The sequence below is a fragment of the Lindgomyces ingoldianus genome (genome assembly GCF_010093535.1).
Source record: "Lindgomyces ingoldianus strain ATCC 200398 unplaced genomic scaffold BDR25scaffold_27, whole genome shotgun sequence".
Taxonomy (NCBI): Eukaryota; Fungi; Ascomycota; class Dothideomycetes; order Pleosporales; family Lindgomycetaceae; genus Lindgomyces; species Lindgomyces ingoldianus.
In genome coordinates, this window is record NW_022985188.1 from 154,141 (window position 1) to 177,632 (window position 23,492).

General features: G+C 37.8%; 3 protein-coding genes across 3 annotated transcripts; 1 reads left to right on the plus strand and 2 right to left on the minus strand.

Moving 5' to 3' along the window:
- Window positions 1-13,871: 13,871 nt before the first annotated feature.
- On the minus strand, window positions 13,872-14,623 carry BDR25DRAFT_327038 (glutathione S-transferase domain-containing protein; the record flags this gene model as incomplete). Its single annotated transcript, XM_033692314.1, has 2 exons — window positions 13,872-14,411; window positions 14,495-14,623. 2 exons carry the CDS (start codon window positions 14,621-14,623, stop codon window positions 13,872-13,874), a joined length of 669 nt encoding a protein of 222 aa, XP_033544614.1.
- A 283-nt stretch (window positions 14,624-14,906) lies between these two features.
- BDR25DRAFT_291112 (uncharacterized protein) lies at window positions 14,907-16,567 on the plus strand. Its single transcript, XM_033688569.1, has 2 exons — window positions 14,907-15,115; window positions 15,207-16,567. The coding sequence occupies exons 1-2, from the start codon at window positions 15,039-15,041 to the stop codon at window positions 16,417-16,419; spliced, it is 1,290 nt and encodes a 429-aa protein (XP_033544615.1). The 5' UTR covers window positions 14,907-15,038; the 3' UTR covers window positions 16,420-16,567.
- Window positions 16,568-21,803: 5,236 nt separating this feature from the next.
- BDR25DRAFT_374002 (glycoside hydrolase) lies at window positions 21,804-22,905 on the minus strand (the record flags this gene model as incomplete). The annotated part of the gene is made up of 3 exons (XM_033697304.1): window positions 21,804-22,185; window positions 22,239-22,619; window positions 22,676-22,905. 3 exons carry the CDS (start codon window positions 22,903-22,905, stop codon window positions 21,804-21,806), a joined length of 993 nt encoding a protein of 330 aa, XP_033544616.1.
- Between the last annotated feature and the right edge of the window lie 587 nt (window positions 22,906-23,492).

Consider the following 23,492-nt stretch of genomic DNA (forward strand, 5'->3'; position numbering starts at 1 on the left):
ATTTTTAGGTGCAGAATAGTATATATACCTGTCGCACGTAAGCACTATCTTAGCCTTACAGAGATTAGTATTAGCTACACTTAGTTACAGGCTGTAATTAGTTACATGCTATAGTTAAATATTGTTATTATATGTCTATTACCTGTCTAATACTAATTTGCTAAGCATTATGCTACAACTATTCTTTAACCTAAATAACCTACCTTAATGTACTAACTATTTCTCTAAGCAAGCTTTGCTTTTACAGATCATTTATAAACTGTTGTAGTATTTTAATTGTATAGGCAACCTGTTTACGCGTTATGCGTAACAGGTTACATATAGAGGTTTAGTTGTAGCTAGCAAGATGCAGCGTCTGCACCTGTAGGCGTTTGTTGCGCAAGAGGTATTAATAGTAAGGGGGGGGTGGATGGAGTTAACATTGTAGTGAGATAAACAATGTAACGCGTTAATGCAGCTAGCAACATAGCAACAGAGGTACATGCAATTCTATACAAAATTATATAGTATTAGGTGTATTTTTGTTATTAGAGAGACCTAACAACATCTAAAGATAACCCTGGTAGTACCCCTGCAGTGCGCGGTCCATGTGCACTACTTATGCCTGATACCACAGTAAACAAAAGATAAAAAATTTAAAAGTAGATTAAACTAATAACTAGTTAAAGGTTTTACTTAGACTATACTAACTTTCCTTTTAAATTAATAAAGAACTAGCTTAGTACTATCTTACTTAAATAATAACTTAAGTAGCTACACTAAATGTTGTAACGGCACAGGCAAGACAATGGGTCCGAATGCGGTGGGAATCCACTCAGAGGCATATGGGAGTGCGTGGGGACTCTGAACCTGGGAATGCTATTAACACCTACAAAAGGATATCAGAAAACTACTAAGCTAGCTACAGGGGCGAGGTGCAACTAAATACATAAGGGAATAGGGGTAACAGCAGGGGGCAGGGCAAAGTTGGGGCCAGGTTGAGTCAGGGTTGAGCTAGGGTCGGAGCTGATACAGGGACCCTTCAGATAGGTTCTGGGCGACCTGAGATGGAACAATTCATAAGAATTGTTACACTACCCCCCTCTGTAGACTAATAGTCCCTATTAGTAGTAATAATAGTATAAAGTATTACTGTTATGTTCTCTGCCTTCTTAAACTAAAACTAGTTTAATTTAGCTAGGTAACTTTGCTAAGTATTCCTTTTCACTGCTAGCAGTGTCCTTTAAACTAAATGCTACGCATGCAGTTATTAATTATTAGAGTAGTAGGTGTAGTTTATTAATTAGAGATAATTTAGATAAGCTAATAAGGTCTTTTTTATAGGTCCTTCTTTCTAGATTGTACGCTGTAAGGTAGGCTACTATAGCTTTAAAAGAGTTTACCTAGGTATGTTTAAAACTATAATTTAGTACTTATAGGCTAAAAGGAAGCTTTTTCTATAAGTAAAAAGACTAATCTAACTAAAATACTTTTTCTTTAATAGCTGCACTAATAAAGCGCGCTTTAAATGTAAGAAACACCTCTTCTTTATCTATCCTAAAAGTTTAGAATGCTTACTGTGCCTTAGTCTTCTTCTAACTAGTAATAAAATAAGCTTATAAGAGCTTTATTATATTCTTTACACTCTTAAACTAAAACTAGTCTAATTTAGCTAGGTATCCTAGCTCTAGATAATCCTTCGCGATACTAGCTATGTGTTCCTATATTAATGCTATGTGTGCACACTTGCTTTAATAGTAATCTAAATTAATGTTAAGTCTATTTATAATAAAAGCTTACTATTATTTAAATATAAGTTCTTTGCTATCTATAAAAATCCTAATTTTAGGTGTGTATTTAGTAAAGTAAATTTACTAGGTCTAAAGAGTGCCTAAAAAGTCTCTTACACTTAGAGTAGTAAAAGTAGTATAGGGCGTTATTAGAGGTAATTTAGTAGTTAGTAGGGGTTAACTAGCAGTTTTTAGCTAGATTAGCTGCTTAAGCTGTGCTTATAATTAAGTAATTTAATTATTAATAAATATACTACTAGGGGTTAACTCTAAATTAGGTAGAAGTATAGCTTTAAGTGCTGTAGAAGTAGGTTTAGCTGTTAACATAGATTATTAATTAACTTTAAGAGGCTTACTTTAGCTAAAGCATATTTTAATTCTAGAATTAAAGAGTAGTTAGTTAGACATTAGCAGTTGCCTTTAATTCTAATAAGTTATTAGTAGTCTTTAAGTTTCTACCTTAGCGCACTTTTTACAACTTTTCTAAAAGCAATTCTAATTATAGAGAATAAGAAGTTTTAAACCTAAAGGCTTTAGTTAACTAAAAGTTAATAAGATCTAGTCTATAAACTAAATAGTTTAATATAATAGTGTGTAAGTATTATAACCTAAACTAAATTAGACATGTCTTAGAGCTTAGACATAGTTAAATAAATAATTAGTGTAATATTATAATAAAGCTGTTACTAGTAAAAGTAAGTTTTTTAATATAATGTATTAGCACAGGCAAGATAATAGGTCTAAATGCAGTAGGAATCCACTTAGAGGCATATAGAAGTGTGTGGGGACTCTGAACCTAGGAATGCTATTAACACCTATAGGCCTTGTATAAAAGGATATTAGAAAACTACTAAGCTAGCTACAGGGGCAAGGTGCAACTAAATACATAAGAGAATAAGGGTAACAGCAGGGGGCAGGGCAGAGTCAGGGCCAGGTCGAGTCAAGGTCGAGTTAGGGTCGAGCCAGGGTCGGAGCCGATACGGGGACCCTTCGGATAGGTTCCGGGCGACCCGAGATGGAACGATTCATGAGAATCGTTACAAATGTTATATAAAAGCTAAACTAAGTTCTGTTTTTAGATTTTTTAAATTAATTAATGTATTACTTTAAAAGAATTAAGCCTTTTTACATAAAAGTAAAAACTCTTACTTTACTAAAGAAAAGATTAATAACATTAATTACACTATATAAGTAAGGCAAGCAAACGCTTATTACTATAAATAATAAATGTGCTATATTAATAATAACTACACTACTAGTTACTACTAAACAAAAATATTATTATAAAAGGGTTATTAGCAGAGCTTGCTCTGCTTATTATATTCGGGTTTGCAGAACGAAAAGTTTAGCAGAATCTCCTCTTTTAGACGCGCTAGTTAGTTATGATTTCTTTAGATAAACCCTAGTAACGCTATTTCTCTGTTACCTTGTGTATTTCTTACGTTTTTTTTTAAAAAAAATGTATACCTAACATAAGTGCACTTTTATGTTAATTTGCACGCAGTTTGCTCTAGCATGCGTTGTGTAAAACATGTTTAAATTATAGTTAGTTGCGTTAGTTCCACCTCTCTAGCTACATTAGTGTGTTAGGGATTTGCATCAGCCACGCTTAGTTGCAGGCTGTAGTAGGTTGTGTGCTGCACGTGTTTATCCTGCTGCAGTTAAATGTTGTTGTTATGCGTCTATTACCTGTCTAATACTACTTTACTAAGCATTATGCTGCAACTATTCTTTAACCTAAACAACTTACCTTAATGCGCTAACTGTCACTGTCTACTTAATTCTGTGACTAATTAGTAGTTCTTCTAATAGAAGGTACGTTGTGCTTCTTGTACTACTAGACTCTAGCCTGCTAGAAAACGCCTAGCAACCCCTACTGCTTTAGATCCCTTAGCTAACGCAAAGAGAAAATGTTGCCTACTTGCTAATATTATAAACACAGCAAATATTTTTACAGTTACAGTTTAAAATAATTTCTATTAAAATAGTGTTGCTTACTTTTATTAAACACGCGCTGCTTATTCTTGCTAAACACGCTTTACCTAATCTTATTAACTAAACAGTGCTTCTTTTTGTTAACTACCTAACGCCTAGTCTTGTACTTCTACACCTCTACATAAATGCAGCAAATGCAACATTGCTCTTGTTAAAGGCATTAATTAATTTAAGGATAGTGTTAAGTAGAAGGCAAACTGTGTAAGTTGTTAAGGTAATATGCAGGCGTGTACTATACAGCACAAGGCCCTTAAGCCTATACTACTATTAAACCTAGGTCTAACTCCTGCGCTCCTTTAAAATGCATACTAGTTACATACATTAGAACAGACTTATTAATCTTGTAGACTACACCTATTTAGTAATGTCTCTAGCATTTTAAGTGTTTCTTTTACTTCTTAGTTCTTTTTATTATTATAGGAAGATCTTTCTAGACAATTCCTAGTTGCCTTATTACAAGAATTAGTAAACAGTAATACTGTGCATTTGTTAGAGGATAAGGCTAGAATAGATGCTCTATTTAAAGCAGAACAAAGAGCATACAGCATGCTAGAAACGCCTTATATTATGTAATTTACTGTAGATAAATCTCTTAATAATCTAGCACTATTAAATAAAAATAAGAGTCTAATAGCAAAATTCTACCTAAAGCTTAAAAAGATAAATCTAGAGAAATATAAAGTGTGTAACTAAAAGTAGTTTAATTTAGATATTACTCTACATAAATGTGCTATATGTTAAAAAGACAGGCGCAACTACTTAGACAATCCTAATTAGGTGCCCTTATAGGGTGCTGCAAATAGGCTAGATTCTGGTCCTGTGCTATCTTATCTTCTAATACTAACTATAACTAAGGAACAACTTCTAGCTAGAGTGCAGATTATAATAGAGCTAAGGCAGCACTAGGGTTAACAGTATAAGTATTAGGGGTATGTTTACTATTTTGCTGTAAATACTGTAAAGGTCTTCTTTTACTTACTACTATTTCTACATAATTTTAACATTATTATCTTAAAGCCTCTAGCATCTAAAGGTAAAAATGTTAGTGCTATTAATTACTAATTTAAAAAGGACTATAAAGTGTAGTAAACTATTATATTATAGTAGCTTCTATTTTTTAAATCTAACTATTCTAGCTATTATAACATTAAAATTAACTAAGAAGCACTTAATGCTTTACCTTTTAATAACTATATTAATAATTAGCTCCCTACTGTTTATGTAACTAAAGAAGAGTTGTTAGCTACTCTAGATAATGTTAATGCAAACCTAGTGTTTAATACCTGCACTAATACTGTTTATAAGCACAATGTTAATCTGCTGTCTAATTCTAGTACTACTACTAGTGCAACTAACAACTATTAACAAAGCGTTGTAGGTGCACTTAGAATACTTAATTAGGGTACAAGTAAATCCTACACTTCTTCTAGTGTACAACACCTACAGCTGCCTAGTACTAAGCGCTTAACAGTTAGCTCTAGCATAGGTTGTAGTGTTCTGTTACGTTCTATAGCTAGTATCTATTCTAACACCTTAGAATAAGGTAACATAACTAGCTATTATAGAAGCTTAGTAATAAAAGACCTAGAAATTAAAGAGTTAAAAGATTCTAATTATAAAATTGTCTTTAACTTTACTTTAGACATTATAGAATTTAAGACCTTACAACAGCATATTTAGAGGACAACTAATTAAACATACCTTTTTATAGCCTTTATAAGATAGACTTCTCTGTCTAAATTTAGAAACTATAAGCTGCTACTAAGCCTAGCGTTTCTATCTTTATTTCTATGTAGAGCAGCAGAGTTTGTTTAGCTGCGCTTATAAGAAATTAATTATCTATTCTATATCTAGCATCTTATTTGCTATAAAGATAGACAGTTTGCACGCCACCTATAGTTCTATTTTGCCGCATTTAACACCCTTCTCTGCTAAGAGTCTGCTACTAAGGCAGGTTTCTATGTTAAGAAATTTTTTAGTAATAAGGACATTATAGTTAAGTTAATATAGAAGAAGTTTAATTAGCTAAATAGTAGCTAGCATTTAATTAATTCTGTTATAAGGCTTATAGCTAATATTTATAGGACTTAATCTTATTAGGTATAAAAGAAGAAAGTGTTAAAAGTAATAGTTTATTTATTACCTATCTATTATCTTTACATTACATGTTTGCTAAAATTAATAAGGTGCGCTAACTACGCTATCTAACTTTATTTATTATGTTCTTTACTACAGATTAACATTAGCACAATTTGTTACGCTTTATGCTAAGGTTCTTAGAGTAAGAGGCTGCAGACTTAAAGTAACATGTTTACTTTACTTCTAATTTTGTCTAGAATAATTCTTATATTATAGTGTATTATTTTAATAAGTAATTTTAGCTTTTTAAAACCTATATTTTAACTCCTAAGTTTAACATAACTAACTTTTAGGATTAGTATAAGTAGCAAGGCTAAAGTAGTACACATAATTATAGCCTATACTACTGTAAAGGAGTACTAAACCTAGATTTAGAGTTAGGCAACAATGCAACTAATTTTAATATTGCCTGCATAGCAGCATACTAGGGGTGTCATATATCAGCAATGCACCCAGAGCCGAATCCACAGCAGCTAGTAGACAAGGGTTCTGTGCTGTTACTACTAGCACTAGCTATGTTATTTAACTTTAAAAAGCTTTTAAGTGTTTTTACCTAGTGCTATATCTATTACTGTTTAGCTAGTTATTGTCTTAAAAGAAATAAAAAAACTAATATAAAGGTTTACTAATTTAATATACTTTAGCCCCTATAAATAAGTCTAGGTTTTAAGAAGCTAGTAGATAAGCAGTATAAAAGATTTGCTGCTAAGAGAAACTATATGCGCCTTAACACCTATTTACCTGTACTTACGCTTAGATGGCGCGCAAATACTAACATATAAGTGTGCACTAGCACTACTAGCGTTGTTAACTATATAGGCGTGTACGCTTTAAAAGGCAAGACACAAACACAGACTTTTAAGGATATAGCAGAGCAGATATTACTATATATTAAACCTAGCAACCTAATGCTCTTCTTTGTAGTAAGGCTTTTTAACAAGAGTATTAGCTCTTATAATTACAGTGCACAGGAGGTTCTGCATACTCTATTTAGTATTGCGTTAGTACACTGCAGCTGCACAGTTATTAATGTTAATTATTGTTCTCTTAAATTACAGCTAGTCTTCTTCTTTTTTTAGAGTAGGCAGCCTAAAGATAATTAAGTAGCTAATAAAGGTAATAAAGCTAAAACTTATACTTTTTAAAAAGGTAAGAGTATACTGCAGAAGTACATTAAACACCTAGTAGCCTTTTTTAATATCTGCTATTTAGATTACCTACTTTATTTTAATAATAATAAGCGCTTAAAGTGTAGGCTTTAAGTAAAACTATAAATTTTTAACTTTATTCTTTAGTATAAACTATCTATTAATATTAAAAACTTCTCTTATGTTAAATTAATGTTACACTATCTATTTTAGACAACTTTAGAGTTATACTGTATTAATAAGCAGGTATTTGCTATTTTTACTAAGGCTTATATAAGATGCTAAATGTTATGCTATTATACACTATTAGATTCTTATAGTAACCTAGAAGTGCAAGGAGAAGAGGAGGATCCTAAGTAGGAGAATATAGTACTTAAAAAGAGTCTCTCTTTTAATAAGCTTACTTGTCTCTAACCTAGAGATATAGGTATCCTTATTAATAATAAGTCCTTAGAAGATTAGCTAATTAACTATACTAAAAATTAAAAGTATAAAGCTTACTTTAACACATTTTATTTAGATTCTGTGTTATATTAGTAAGATATTAAGTAGAACTATCTAGTTAAGAATGCACCTGTAGTGTCTATTACTGTGTTTAATAACTTGCAAGCTAAGCAGCAGTTGCTATACAACCTAATTATTAATTATTACACTGCTTTTTTTGCTAAATAGTCTTTATAACAATTACTTATTAATCTTAATAGTGTTAGAGGGACTAGAAAGATATATGTAATTAAAATAATATTATCTAAGCTAAAAATATTAGCAGCTAAGCATAATGTTGCTTTACCTATCTTACAATGCGCACCTACTAGCGTTGCTGCTTATCTTATATCTAGAACAACCCTAAATTCTGTTTTCTGTATTCTAATTACTATTAAACTAGGACCTTTGCTACTACTTATTAGTGCTAGCTTATAAGCTTTATAAGCCTAACTACATTCTATAAAGTATATTATTGTTAATAAGAAGTTAATAGTTAGACTTAAAATGTTGTCTTAGATTTATAGAAGATGTTTATAGGCGTTTCCTTAGAGTACAGCTTTATTTAGCAGTATTAATATTATCTTATTAGGAGACTTTAGCTAGCTTCCTCTAGTAGGCAGGCGCCTACTATTTAATGGCTCTAGTAATGGTTCTGTTCTTAACTGCTATAGTTAACTACTATATTAGCAATTTATAAAGACAGTTGTTCTTAATGTAGTTATAAGATAGCAAGAAGATAGCTAGTTATAATTTTGCAAAGCTCTTAGCTATCTTTGCAAAGGTATAAGCACATAAAATAACTAGAACTTATTTATAAGCTATTATAGTGCTTCTTTTACTAAAAGTAAGCGCTCTTCCTTCTCTACCTTTATTTATTTATGTAGGAAAAGGGCAGAGGTATCTGCAATTAATTATTAAAGTATAAGGGATTTATGTGCACCTATAATTGTAGCTTACGCTTAGCATAATTGTAGTAAGCTAGCTAAGGTGTCTGCTGCAGATAGTGGCAATCTTTATAGTTTACTTCCTCTATGCATTAGTAGGCGTGTTATGCTATTGCATAATATCTAGACTAAGGCAGGTCTTATAAATAGATCTACTAGGGAAGTTAACAACATTATATAGTTGTTAAGTGTAACTAATTATTATAAAAAGGCGCTAAAGGTAGTTTTTATAGCCTTTCCTAATTATACAAGTCTAGGTTTATATGTGCAAGCTAATAGTTAAGTAGTTGTTCTAATTTTCTCTATTTACTAAAAGTTTTATTAGAACTAGGCAGTAGTCTTATAAACACAGTTTCCTCTTTATTTAGCTTAAGCTATTACTATTTATAAGTCTTAGGGACTTAGTTTAGACAGAGCAGTTCTTTATATAAGTAGAAGCTGTAATTATGCACTAGGGCTTATGTATGTAGCAGTGTTGTAGGTTAAATTCTTTAAAAGGCTTATGTTTAATAAACCTTTCTTTTTTAGTTGCTTAAAAAATTCTTACTTTACTATAATTAGTAAGCAAAATGCTAATATAAGTTAAAGGTTGTAGTAATTAGTTAGAAGTATAGACTGTTTATTTAAGTAGCTATAAGTTATTTAATATGTCTAAGCTACTTTCTTTTCTACTCCTAGTGCTTGTCTAGCTTAAGCATGTTAATAAACTAGGTTAAATTTACTAGCACTATATTATTTTTAGCTTAAATAGTATCTAGTAGGTACTTTACATTCTCTATGTTAAACTAATTTGTCTAGAATGCAGCTTAATGTCTACATAATATTATTAGCTAGTGTTTAATACCTTACCTAATACTAAACTTACTTAGAATTATTAAAAAACTTATAATTAAATAGTTTTAAGAGACTAATACTTTTGTCTAAGGTTGCTAGTTAAATATTAGAAGCTAGAAAGTAACTGCCTAGCTGTGCAGTATACAATACTGTTATAATTGCCTATTTAGCCCTTAAGAATAGTATCTTAAAAGGTAGAATTAGTAGCTAGGAGGGACTGTTAATAGCAACAACTTTATAAAAAGCTTAATTAGTAAAGTTAAATGCTAATTTAACTATAGTAGACTATATCTTACTATTAGCCTACTTAAGGAATATTATAGCTGTTAATAGGAAACTTACTTAACATTAACAGTCTTAAATATTGTTGCTAATAGGTAGTAGGTACCTAGAAAAGCCTGCACATATCTAGTCTACATAGCGCTGTAAAGTATTAGACAGGTATTAGACAGGTATTAGATAGGTATTAGACAGGTATTAGACAGGTATTAGACTAGTATTAGACAGGTATTAGATGTATTAGGTGGCATATGCTTACCTAGAATACAGTATTGCTTATATGCTAGACATAGGCGCAGAAGTTGTGCATCTTTAGAAATTTAATTTTCTTATTAGTACTAGTAACTATATCTACTAATATTAATTTAATATATCTCTATTAGCGCAGCTTATTAGCTTTCTCCACGTCTATTATTAGTACTGTAGAGAGTAGACTGCTATTATTTAAAGTGTTATTATATTAGGGATTAACAGCGTTTGTAGGCTCTAGACTGTTAATATCTATAGGCTCTATGTCTAGGTAGCAGTGTTAGAGAGGCATATATATGTCTAGGAGTTTAAAAAGCGTAGTTTGCTTAATAAAAAATGCATGTTAATTACTAAATTTACTAGGGTCTGCACTACGCTTAATAGCCTTTTAGCTGTAATGTTTACTTTTACTAAATTTATAACAAATTAGCTACTGTCTATTACCTATTTAATACTATATGCACTTACTATATTGCTGTTGCAACATTCTTAGATTACACACATAGGTGTGCTTTTAGTTTAGACTTTTTATTATTGTTATGTTTAGCATCTAATAGATGCTGTACTACTAGGCAGAATTTGTTAGTCTAGAATTTAGAGTAGGCTGTATTAGTCGCAATACAGTCTAAATTACGCTAGGCGCCCTCTCTAGTTAGTAGAGTCCACTGCTTTAGATTTTGCACTATGCTTAGGTTAGTAGAGTATTCTAATAGGCTTTTCTTGCGCTTTGCTATAGTGCATGTAGTAGTAATAAATAGGTAATAGATAATTTACACAAAGATTTATATAATATTGCGCTATACTAAAAATTAACTAGTAGCATTATAGAAGTAAGAAAGTATATGTAAGTCTAAGTAATTAAAGTCCTTAAACATATGCGCAGGCTATTGCGTTATTTAGGCAGCAGCCTACTACGTAGTGTAGTGTGTTGCTATAGTAAATAGCAGTAAGCTAGTTAAATTTTTTTTATTTATTAAAGATTTTACTTTTACTTACTTTTACTATAGTTTTATGTGTCTAATATAACATTTAATACTGTGTTTAATACTGCTAAATATAATAGTTTATTATAAACTTAGGGTTTTTAATGTAATTTATAAGAGCTAGTTGTGTAATAGTACGTGTTCTTAGTTACTAGTATAATATTAGTAACGCAGTTAGGGTCCTAGTAAAGTTACTAAGTAAGTAGTAAAAGTAAAGGTTAGCTTTAACTAGGTTGCTACCTAACTTTTTAAACTTTTACACTTACACTTTTACTACTACCTACTCTAAAACTACCCTACTGCTAAGTAGTAGCTTTTTTACACTATTTTTACTAACCTTTACTTTATGTATGTACCTATTTACTTATAATGCTGTTTTACGCTAATATTAGTTTAAACCTGTATCTAGTTTATTACTTACTTTATAGCATTTACTTAGTTAAAATGTCTTGCTCTTGTTTTCCTCTAGTAAATAGTGCTAAAAAAAGTATAGCAATAGTAATAGACATAGTAATAGACACTACTAATGTATTTTAGCTCTCTCTAGAAAAACTCTACGCAAAGCTTCTTACAAGGCGCCTTAAAAAGCTCCCTGCCCTGCTCCTAAGCTAGACAAAGGACAGAAGAGTTAGAAGACTTCCTACTAGAAGTGTAGTAATTTACTGCCCTTATAGTAAATTACCTATAGGAAGGGAGGCGCCTGTGTTCTATTATAGAAGGGGACTAGTAAGGGTTAGAAGCTTTAGAAGAATAAGTGTATGTTAAATTCTATTTTTATGTACCTTATTCTATACTAATTATAGGTAGTAGCAACGCTTTAATAAATTAAGTATTACTAGTTAGCTAAGCAAAATACTTGCTTTTTTTTTACTATTAATTCTTTTTGTTGTCTAGTTTACAAAATTACCTAAAATATTAGTTATAATAACTCTGTTACTTTCTAGTAAAGCGCTTAGGCACTCTGTGCATTATAGACAACTGCTAAGTCCTTTACTATAACTCTAATAAAGTGTAGGTGTTAATAGGTTAGTATTAGACAAAGTATTAAACTAATAAGGTTATAAGTACACAACAGGCTGCTATCTATAGCAAATGTATTACTATCTAGGCTTAAGATGTTAAATTTGTTATCTGTATTACTTAGGACTTTAGACAGTACTACAATTTTATAAATAATTATTTAGATAGGAAGAAGTAGGGTCTCTTCTAGTCTATAGCGTTTATTAGTGGTATAGGCATCTACCTAGTTAGGCTAGTGCTTAGAATAATTCACTTTTTAAGGGTTTTTAGGCTGCGGATAGCTCTAGTCTGTCTGCTACACTCACAGCCTTCTTACTAAGGCTACTTATAATACAAAATAATTTCCTGCAAAGGGTTTTTAAGCGTGAAATAACAGTGTACTTAAAGCAAGCTCTGCTTTTACAGATTATTTATGAACTGTTGTAGTATTTTATAAGTTTTAGGTTTTTAGTCTCTTTTTTTAGTAATAAAAATTTTTTATTAGAAAGTTATACTTTATTATATTTTATCTAAATTAGTTTTAAATTAGTTCTAAATACTTTCTAAACACCATAAATAAGAACTATTAGCCTATAAAAAAAAGAAGTAGTGTAATAATTCTTATAAACTATTTTATTTTAGGTTGCTTAGAACCTATCTAAAGGGTCCCTGTATTAGCTCTAACTCTAACTTAACCCTGTCCCCTGCAGTTACCTTTATTCCCCTAAGTATTTAGTCGCACCTCTTCTATTAGCTAGCTTAGTAGTTTTCTAATATTCTTTTGTACAAGGCCTATAGGTGTTAATAGAATCTCTAGGTCATTAAGTCCCCACGTACTCCCATATGCCTCTGAGTGGATTCCTACCGCATTCGAACCCATTGTCTTGCCTGTGTAACGAGTCTCATGAATCGTTCCATCTCGGGCGGCCCGGAACCTCCGGAAGGCCCTCGTATCGGCCCCGACCCCGACCTGGCCCCCACCCCTGCTGTTACCCCTATTCCCTCATGTATTTAGTCGCACCTCTCCCCCGTAGCTAGCTCAGTAGTTTTCTGATATCCTTCGTACAAGGCCTATAGATGTCAATTGGAATTCCCAGGTCATTGAGTCCCCACGCACTCCCATATGCCTCTGAGTGGACTCCTACCGCATTCGGACCCATTGTCTTGCCTGTGCCGTTACAGCCTGCGCTGTTACATACACTAGGGAAAATCTACGTGTCCAGTGTAGATTTAAATATAACTACGAAGAGACAATCTAGCCAGGAGATCTATGCCTGTTATATATCCCTTCGTTCCTTAGCTTGGTCGTTGCCAAGCCTGATGGTCGCCTCCTTGGCTTTCTGCCACCTCAGCTGCGACCGTTGTCACGTGACTTGTGAGATAAGCTGCCCCGCGCATCATCGTGTCCCTGTCATGCCAGTCCTCCAGACATTGCATGCTTTCGGCGACGTCTGCTTGGTTATCGCAGCCTCACAACTTTTGTAACGACCGAGGCTGCGCTCTCCTTCATTTACGGAATACGCAATAGCTCTTTGTCGAGGATTTGAAGTGTCCTCTGCAGCCCTCTCGGAACCAGGCACTCACTCAGACTTCCATGAAAGTGTCCTGGTCGCCTTTGGCAAACTCTGCATAGCTCGCCTTCAGAGCGGCCTATGCCGTCCCGTCGTCGACTCCCGTCTATCCTTCCTCCCCAATTACCTCCTTCGCCGACGTCAATAAGCCCTCAAGGGTCACGGGAGCATCCTGCACATTGCCACGCTTTTGAACAGCCATAGTAGAGGTTTCTGGGAGTTACTACTTTTCTAGATGGCTTGCGGTGAGTAGGGCATGAAGTGTTATAGGGCCGGTACTTTTCTAGTAAGCAATGCTTGCTGTCATGTACTCTCCAACGCCTCCATCTTTAACAGGTTGGAGACACTAGCGAACGCGGCGGTAATGTACACATTGGAGCGGATCATCAATATTCCGCACGGGGTTGGTGCGCACACCGCGGTTATCTGAGTTCGGGCAGCTAGGCGACTATTCCTCTTCAGATTAATTTCTATCTTATTTACGAGCAGCAGCCGCAGCCTCCTTGTCAGCGGCCAACATCTTCTGTATGGCTGGCCTATTCATGCAGCGGTCCCACCAAGCACTCACAGCTTTGCGACTGAGGATGATGTCTCCGTACCCACACGCGAAAAGTCTTTGGATCAGCGGAATGTAGTAGATATCCGTGAGAGTGAAGCCCTTTCCAGCCATGTAGTCTTTCTGTTGTAAGAGACATTCTGCCACGTCGAAAAACATCTCGACCGACCGTAGTGCATCTGAGACCACGGCGTCATTAGGAGGTAGCCCCATGAATTTTTTGACAAATTTCTCAAATGCGATTCTACCTGCAGGCTCGGCGAAGTAGAGCATTTCTACGGACTGCGCCTGCTCAAACAGCGCCGCAGCTTCGACGTCGGAATCCGGGGGTAGAAGTGGGAAGGAGTACTTCCTCGCGAGGTATTTGCAGATTGCGCGGCTCTCGTAGAGAGTGAACCCCTCGGGGAAAGTGATGACGGGTATTTTACCCCACGGGTGACGTTTCATGTTTTCTTCGGACTAGGTGCAGCGGCGTCAGCGATATACAATTTGCGTACGCGAGGATAAGCCGTGTCGTCTTCCAAGAGAAACGGGCCACCCACCTTCTGTTCCCCTTTTTGCAGGTTGAGAAGCACGAGTTCGTAATCTGTGAAGCCACCTTCGGCGAGAGTCAGGCGGACACGATCGGTGTTGGTTGAACCGCGAGAGCCATACAGAGTGAAAGCTGGCATTTTCGAGCTGTGCAGTAGTTTCGACACGAATCTAGGGTGGTTTGTGATGAGCTTCAACATGTGCAAGTATTCCTTTTGAGAGAGTGTGGGCCAGCCACTCGATATATAAGTCGAGCGAGACGACGGGACCTCGGAACGGAGCTATGACAATCGCGAGTATGCCGGAACGATGAAGCGCTTTCTACGGCACGTATGGTTGGTCGGTTCGCTTTCGTCACCTAATCGAGCTAGCTGTGACGCCTGCTCCTCAACAACACAATTGACTCAAAGCGACACCGACTCGCCCGCCTCGTAGTCCTAGTGATGAATCCATGTGCATTATTTGATTTGCCTGCTCGGATTTCTTGCTACGAAACTTCCTCTCGTCTGTAGGGTGTTGCGCGACAAGCGTGAATGTCCCACCCACCACCCAACGATGACCGGAAGCCTTGTCGCCCGCAAACGGAACATACAGTTTAGAACTAAGGTGAAAACTGGTTGTGCAACCTGCAGGTCAGTCTTAAATCCCATCACTGGCCCACACCCGAGGAATGAGAATCACACGGGGGGTCGGCCCTGCAGTGATTATGCTCACTAGCAATAGAATACGGAAGGTCAAATGCGACGAGAACAAGCCATTTTGCCGAAAATGTCTCGACACTGGTCGTACTTGCGACGGCTACGAGTCTCCCTTTAGATTTTTTACCAGTCAACCCATCAAGAACGCTCATGCTGGCGACATCAAGTCACGCGCTGGTTTACAACCCATCCGGCCCACCCTAACTGAGATCGCCCCTCAGGACATCGACCTTCTCAATCGTTACTTCTCAACCAAGACCATGTTCGACGTGAAGCTAGGCTGTGGTGAAGAAGCCAGGCAAGTCCTCCAAGCCAGCTTGACTGATCCGCCGATACGACACGCAGTCTCGTCTCTCAGAGCTCTTCGGGAAAATCTCGAGACGTCCGAAGACGTTCCAGCGTCTGTCGCGCAGCGGGCCCCGGGCTATGGCTATGGCCTCCAACAATACTGTATGGCTTTAGGAGGTCTCGCGTCTAACTTATCGTCTCCGGGCCCTTACAGGTTGAAGTCGGCATTACTTTGCTGTCAGGTCTTCATCAGCATTGAGCAAGTCCGGGGAAATTACGCTTCTATGGCCCAGCATATCATTCAAGGGCTCAGGATCATGCACGAGCATCGGGCAAGGCCCAATTTTGTTGCCGCGAATAAATTGGTGCCAGCACACCATGACCAGCTACCCTTCCTAGATGTTTTCATCATCAAGTTGTTCGCTGCACCATGTAAGTTCGCGGATCCTCCAGCAACAGCCGATATAAGCGAGACGACGGTGTCTGTGTGTTTAGTCTCGCCGCATCAACAGCCTGTTGAATCTCGCGATCTTCGCACGATTGCACCCGACATGCGGACAGAGTTAACAAGGATCGCTGCATCGACGCTTGAATTTCTCAGCAAAGTGTCGCATGTCGAATCAGCAGGTCATGCTCTTCAACTGCTATCCGAGAAAGCATCTCTGCTGGACTCTTTAGAATCGTGGCTCATTGATCTTGACCTCGTTCATAGGGAGACCAGACCTGCTAGTCCTGAGCTTATTTCAGTGTCTTTCATGCGCTTTTTCCATCAGATACTGAAAATCGTTCTCTTGGGGGCACTAGACTCCTCACCAGATCTTTATGCCAAGCTGCGGACCGAGAACAACCGATTGCAGGGCGTAGCTAGCAATGTGGGTGAAAGAGTAAAGGCTTATAGAACGTGCAGTGGGATTAGGAGTAGTCGAGGGGAGCGATCTAAAGTACGCTGATGTTTATGGCAAAGTGGCGCAATCTTTCTGAGCCACGCATCTGATTCCTGTCTTTTCACAATCAATGGGATCCGCGGACTTCATAGCCAACAAGTCCAGCGGGAGAAGGCCGGCGGCACTACCGAACGCTGTTGGACAGAGACCCTGCACACCTCTTCACACTCTGAATGCAGAAGTGAGAATGTTCTTTGTTAATAGAAGAACACAGAAGTGACTGTTGAAAACATGGTAGATTTAGCTCTGTGTCTCACTCATGTATCACGCTCTCACACCCGCAATTACATCACCTAGCGCATTTCAGGGTAAAGAGATAAGAAGCGAGTCGGTCGGCGTGCGTGTATGAGATTGCATGCGGTTTCCGCTAGCAGTATGCGGACCGAACAATCCAATCAGCGGCTAACTTTGTCTCTAAATCGGTCCCCCATACCGACCATAGTGGTCAACTCCATAAATGCTCCGCAACCCCGCCGCTCTTTTGTAACGAAGCCTCTTGGTCTCCCCGCAAGCTCAGGCAGACGAGTACCCAACAGTATTTCTCATCGTCGAATATCATACATTTCCTCCTCCTCGGCGCCACTAGACGGACCGGCCAGCACGTCATATCTGAATTACTCTCTCAAGGTCATGCAGCGATAGCCCTCGTCCGTACCTCTGGCAGCCTCACCCCTCGTCCTGGCCTCACCGTCGTCACTGGCTCGCCACTGTCGAAGTCCGACATAAAAATTGCTCTCTCAGCGGCGCCTTCCTTGACACCTTTTGCAGCAATCATCACATTGGACACAGTCCGCAAGTTTGACAGCCCTTTCGCGCCTCAGCTCTTACCTCCTCGCTTCCTGACCGACTCATGGTCCAATATTTGCGAGGTTCTGGAGCATGCCGGCATTTATCGCATTGTAGTGAGGTCGACAGCAGGTGTAGGGGATTCATGGGCTAACCTACCGTGGCTGTCCAAGGCATTCGTTGGATAGACCAACATCAAGTACGCTCTCGAGGACCACGGCCTCGTAGACAAGGAAATTCGGTTAACGGAGATGGATTAGACTCTTGTGAGGGCTTCGATGCTGCAATTTGACGATCCGAGGCAGAGGCCGACTGACACAAGGGCGGACGTGCAAACGCTGGACAGCAAGGGTGACGGAATGCGTATGACTGACAGCGTGAGTGTTTCTAGTGTGTCGAGATTCCTGATTAAGGTTGCAGTCGAAGGACTCTTTATCAAAAGCGCAGTGGTTGTACGGGATTGATGCCACCGAGGGAGTCGTAGACTTAGCGATTCTTGGGGAATCGCTGCGGCGGAAGAAACCTGGACACTCCCCTCGCTAACATATTTAATGAAAGAAGCGCCAGTAGGTAGTAGAATTTGAGAGCTTGAAATCCTCCGGTGCTCCTGTTACAAGAAAGTGATGAGTGCTAGTGCCAAAGCTGTCCACACAGAAGCCATCCTCACACGTTGCTGGCAGGAGCGAGGCTTGGAGGTTCCAGGCCTAAGACAATGGGCACGTTTAGATCGGCGATAGACGCATCACCTACCACTACTGTGAGCACAGCAAGACTGCAATTCTTCATACGTACCACATGCGCTGCAACCACCACCGAAGCTCTTGTTCAATAAGAGGCTTCAAATTCATATCCTCCTACCGTTTAGCAGGTTACGGTCCTTTCTATGACCTTCGCCGCCGTTCGTATGGAACACAAATCTCTGAGTACCCTACCATCGTCCCATTCTTTCCTGTGATTGACACAAGCAATATCCTAGTTTAAGAAAAGGGAAGGAAGAATTCAAGCTAGCTCTAGAATGTTATAAAAAGCAGAAGTACACCGAGGAAGAGCAGCTGTTGCGACAGTTAGTCCAGCCGCAGGAGAAGGTACTTGGCGCGGACCACAAGAAGACACTTGCACGTAAAGAACTTTTACGGAATATAATGGTGGCAATAACGCCGTCTGTCCTTACAAACGTTCTTGCGCAACCCGTTATTAGTTAACGAAGCAACCTCCCTGCCAATAGCGACTAAAGGCAAACAGCGTACAACGACTCTGATATTTAACAGGTCTCGCTCTTGTTAGGTCAAGACAATGTGTAATAGAGCAAAATTCTGAGTATATATATTATCCTTGACGATTAACTGCATAGACCTTCTTGACACCTTTGTTGACCTTAGATACTCTGATCATGGCTTCCTTTTACTAAACAAGGCCTACCGCTATGTCTTCGGCCTAGCAATCGCTCAGTTTGTGGCTGCCTAGAACCCGGTGACGACTAATTCAATAAACCGAGAGAAGGGCGAACAAGGCTAGCATTGCTACTTTCCAATGGATGAGATCCTTCAGCTTGAGGTGAAAGGAGTCCTCGGCCCTGGAGGATTCAGACAGGTTGACTAGGTCGTTAGCACAATCAGCTTCTGACAGTCTTCGTTAAAGCCGGTATCTTAGGGCACTATATTTAGTGATCGAACGAGAAAACACACTAAACGGTTTATTGCTGAGACTGGAATTCTGAAGCATTGAAAGCACCACTGCATAGTAGAGTTTGTTTGAAGATACACTGGGTAAAGATATATAAGCCTGATAATGTCCGTTATAGCTGACATGGACCTGTCTACCTACCTTGCGCTTGCCGACAGGCCTAGATATAGAGATTTGCGTACCTCCTTTAGCTGTCTGGCTAGAACACTTGAGTTTCTGCACGGGGAAAGCATTCAGCATAAAGATATCAAACCAACCATGGCGGCAACGTCCTGTGTGCTAGTTTTGGGCTGCCATTCAATTGTACAGATCAAGATGGTAGCACTACAGTTAGGTGAATGGAACAACGCCGAAGTATTACACGCCTAAGATGGCTGACTATAAGCCTTAGAACACGTCGTTTGACATCTAGAGTCTAGAAGTTGTCTTTCGTAAGATAATAGTGGTGCCTAAGGACAGAACAATTAAGTATGATTATGACTTCTTTAAAAAGCATAGGTCACGGCATGCATATGTGCGCGCGAATCTTACCGGCACCTATACTCTTGCTACGGAGTTTAAAGAAATAGGTAGTCCTACCAACAACGCCGCTTAGGTAGGGTGAGAACATGGTTATGTTCTGACCATAGCTGCGGTCTACAGCAGCGTCGTTAATGGCACATATCGCCAGTCAGAAAGAAGGTAAGAATAAAGCTTTTTGCGGGATATGCTGCCTTTTGCCTGGCAACGTCTCGAGCGAATTCAATGCGCTAGAGTTAAGCTAATACTAAATGAGGTTATTGCATCATGCTCTGCTAGATTAGAAACCAGTATTAACAAAATAGAAGGCTGATATATAACCTCATGTAGCTACTAACAAGCAGCGTGAATTTAGCGGCACGATTACAAAAAACAAGGCGCCTAGGCACCACAAAATTGCTAGCTAGGCTTAAGCTTAACTAGATGCGTTTAGACTAAACTTAAATATATAAATAACTAATAGATAGCTAAATAGAGTAAAGCATAGAAAAGAATAGATACTGTCTATATAATAATAGTAAAACTCTATCTAGAAAAGTAGTAATTTATTTAAATTTAAATAATAAACTTAATTCTTTTACTAAAAAGTAAGTCTACTGTATCTTCTTGTATATTATATACTTTACTTATTTATTATTATACAGCTTTAGACACTATATGTATATATATATATATTATTTAGTAATTTAGTAAAGCTTTTTAGTTTTATAGTTGACTAGAAAACTACTATATACTATATAGTTGCTAAATTAACTATTAAAGTAAATGTTTTAGATGCTTTATAAACTAATAACTTTATTAATATTGAATAGTAGAAGCTATTTTTAATACGCATTCAGCTTTTAATAATTAATTTTCTTCTATCTAGTGTAATAATTAGTAGAGAACTAATAGAAATTAAAATTAAAATACTTTAAAAATTTTAAACTAAGTTTATATATTTTAATATATATTAAAGCTAGTTATATTAGAACATTTTTTGCTAGTAGAGTACATGTTAACTAGAACCCTACTATATTAATACTTATAGATAAAAATATAAAAACTTTATAGTTTCTATACTATTTTAATAAAAGTAAGCGCTAGGTATAATAACACATTTATAGAAAAAACTTAAAGTTTAACTCTATTAAATCTTATTGCAACAGCAATACTATAAAACATTTATATATTATAGAAAATAGTAATTAAAACTTTTAATTTAATTATTAAAAAGCAAGGTATTAATATAGCTAGCTATTAGTTTTTAAAAAGATAAGCTTTTATAGCATTTTACCTTTCTAAATATACTTTGTTTAATACTTTTATAACTCTAAGTTAATTTTATATAAAAATTTTAAAAAATTATTTTAATACTACTACATTTAGTTACTCTCTCTATTACTAGTTTTTAAAACTTTAATAAAAGCTAGAAAAATTAAAACAAGTTTTATTTAAATATTTTTAAATAGCTTTTAAATTTAGTGTAATTATTTTATATTATAGTAAAGAAAAATGTAGAGAGTAAGAAAATCTTTATGTTCTAGTAAAACTTTAACAGTTTAGCAATTACTATGTGCATAGTCTTTGTAAAGCCCTGGTTCTAATTAAAGAGAGTGTAAGAATAGCAACTAAAAAGGGGTGTAAGAATAGTAGAAGCTAAATATTAAAAGATTGTATTCTAATTAGATTTAGAGATATATCTTCTAACCTTGTTATAATTAACTTCTTAGACGGCTCTGTAGTTATGCGCAAACTTAATTATCTACTTAGAGACTCCTCTCTATGCAATCCCGCTTACTTGAAATTGTTTAGAATTGCTACGTATGCGCTTTACACATCTCTTTAACTGTTTATAACTAATAAAAACTGCCTATTAATGTGTTTGAGTCTTATGCAGCTTTTAATTTAATCTACTTAAGCTAGGGATATTTGTCTGCAGTTACAGATATCTCTACAATTTAGTTATATGATGACGTAATTTCACCTCCTACAAGTCATCTATTTATAAGTCTCCTGCTGTCTCGCTCAATCTTTGCATATATAGACCCTTAGGCAAACTCCTTTAGCAATCAATCCACTTCCTCACCTCTGCGCCTACTAAAATCTTCTCCAAAAGTTTCACGCCTTGCTTCGCAGGTGAATTTCTGCTAGCGGTGGGTCTGCTATGCCATAACATTTGTATTGGACCTGTAAGCAGCATCATGAGAGGGCCCGCGACGTCGTTGATTCCTGTTCCGTTCGTGTTTTATTTCTTTGGTGAGAGAATTTGAGCGAAATTGCCGTAGCCGAAAGGAAATGTGTACGATTAGTTCTGGGAGGCGACGGTGGGATCTCTGGTGATGGGTATCGGGACGTTCTTATCTAAACTATGTACATACATGCTAATTTTAGGAATTCCCCCTAACTACTCCGACATCCTCTCAGGATAGTGCCTGAACAATTGCATTGTAGTTTGCCTTCGCCTTGTAGCTCGAATCAAACAGCAATGGGTTCCCACTTGGTCTCCACGAATCCGGATCACGGACGCCCCAAACGGTGATGCCCACACAATTGGAAACCTTCACACAGGCATTAACCACGTCTATCCAGTTCTGGTTGCTGCCACTCTGTATGTCGAGCTCGGTGATACCACACTCCGGCGCCGCAGCGCAAAGAGCGGCCATGGCAGCGGCGGTGCCGGCGGCTTGGTTTCCGTTAAGATGAGATTGAGATCCAATGCCGTCGATAGGAACTCCTGCGGCGATCCAGGCTTTAACGTTCTTGATCATACCTTGGGTTTTGGCGTAGGTGGCAGTGTCCAGGCTGGGAATCTGTTTAGCCCAAGATCTGCGAAAAGTAAATCCCTAGAAACTTACTTGTAATCATTGATATACAACTTAGCATCTGGATCCGCGGCTTTCGCAGTCTCAAACGCAATCTTAACAAAGTCCTGTCCAAGGACATTGTAGAAGACGGAAGAACGGAAGCCGCCATTCTCATCGAAGATCTCGTTGACAACATCCCAAGCGTAAATCTTGCCCTTGTAGCGCCCAATGACGGTCGTAATATGGTTCTTCATGGCTTCCGTCAACTGTGTCTTGTCACGGATCGACGAGACCCATCCCGGAAGCTGCGAGTGCCAGACCGTTGTGTGACCACGGATGAGCTTGTTGTTCTCTGTGGCGAACTTGACAAGGTAGTCTGCGCCATCGAATTTGAAGCTACCCTTGGATGCTTCCGTGGAGTCCCATTTCATGCTATGTGCGCATATTAGCAGGAATGCGACTCTGGTGGGCTCCAGTTCTCTGCTTACCTGTTCTCAGGGGTGACCTGACCAAAATTGGCCTTGATAATGGCAGCATTGGATCCAGCACCAAGGCGGCTTTGGTCTGCGCAGGTGCCAAAGTACTTCTTGCCCTTGGCGACGAACTTGTCGTTGATGCTCTCAGCAGCCTGTCGCCAATCCAGAACCGGCTCTGGATCTGCCATTGGGAAGGCAGACACCAGGGCGGTGCAGAGGACCGATGCGAGGACGAACTTCATGGCGACGACGGGTAAGTGAGCCGTATCAATCGTGGATTGTTGTGGATGTCAGAAGAAAAAGAGATTCGCGAAGGCTGAGCCGCATTCCTCTTATACTACCAACCATCCTATGGCCGGACAAGGCATTCCGTTTATAGCAGATGATGGCTTCGAGAATACCCGTACCTTCTCAGTCAATGTAGATTCATTGCGGGGAATAGGATAGGGACAGTCGAATTCTAGCATTGATTAAGGTGGACGGCTCTTTTGTGCCGGTGATGACAAGACGAGGCGATATATAGTGTGCCATGAAGACGGACAGACAAACAATCTATGCGAGGAGCGGTTTCGCGAATAATGACACGCTCGGCGTAATTCCTTAGATGAGCTTGGTTCTACCGGCTAATAAGGACCAAACCACACCCGGTCAGGTGAACAGCCAAGCTTCCTCGGTTTTATATTGAGAGGAACTTCATCTCATGTTTTCACAATATCGATATCTTTGGGGCGGGTCGGTATTCGTGGAATTTCAGCGTGCACTCAAATCCAACGCCCCTTCACGAGTGAATTCGCCATGGAACCATTTAGCGGCTAGGCGGAAACGATGA

Excerpts from the sequence above, each read along its gene's own strand:
- BDR25DRAFT_291112 (XM_033688569.1), top strand. The coding sequence starts at position 15,039 with ATGACCGGAAGCCTTGTCGCCCGCAAACGGAACATACAGTTTAGAACT. Across the intron at positions 15,116-15,206 it reads ACTGGTTGTGCAACCTGCAG|AATACGGAAGGTCAAATGCG; the intron begins GTCAGTCTTAAA and ends CACTAGCAATAG.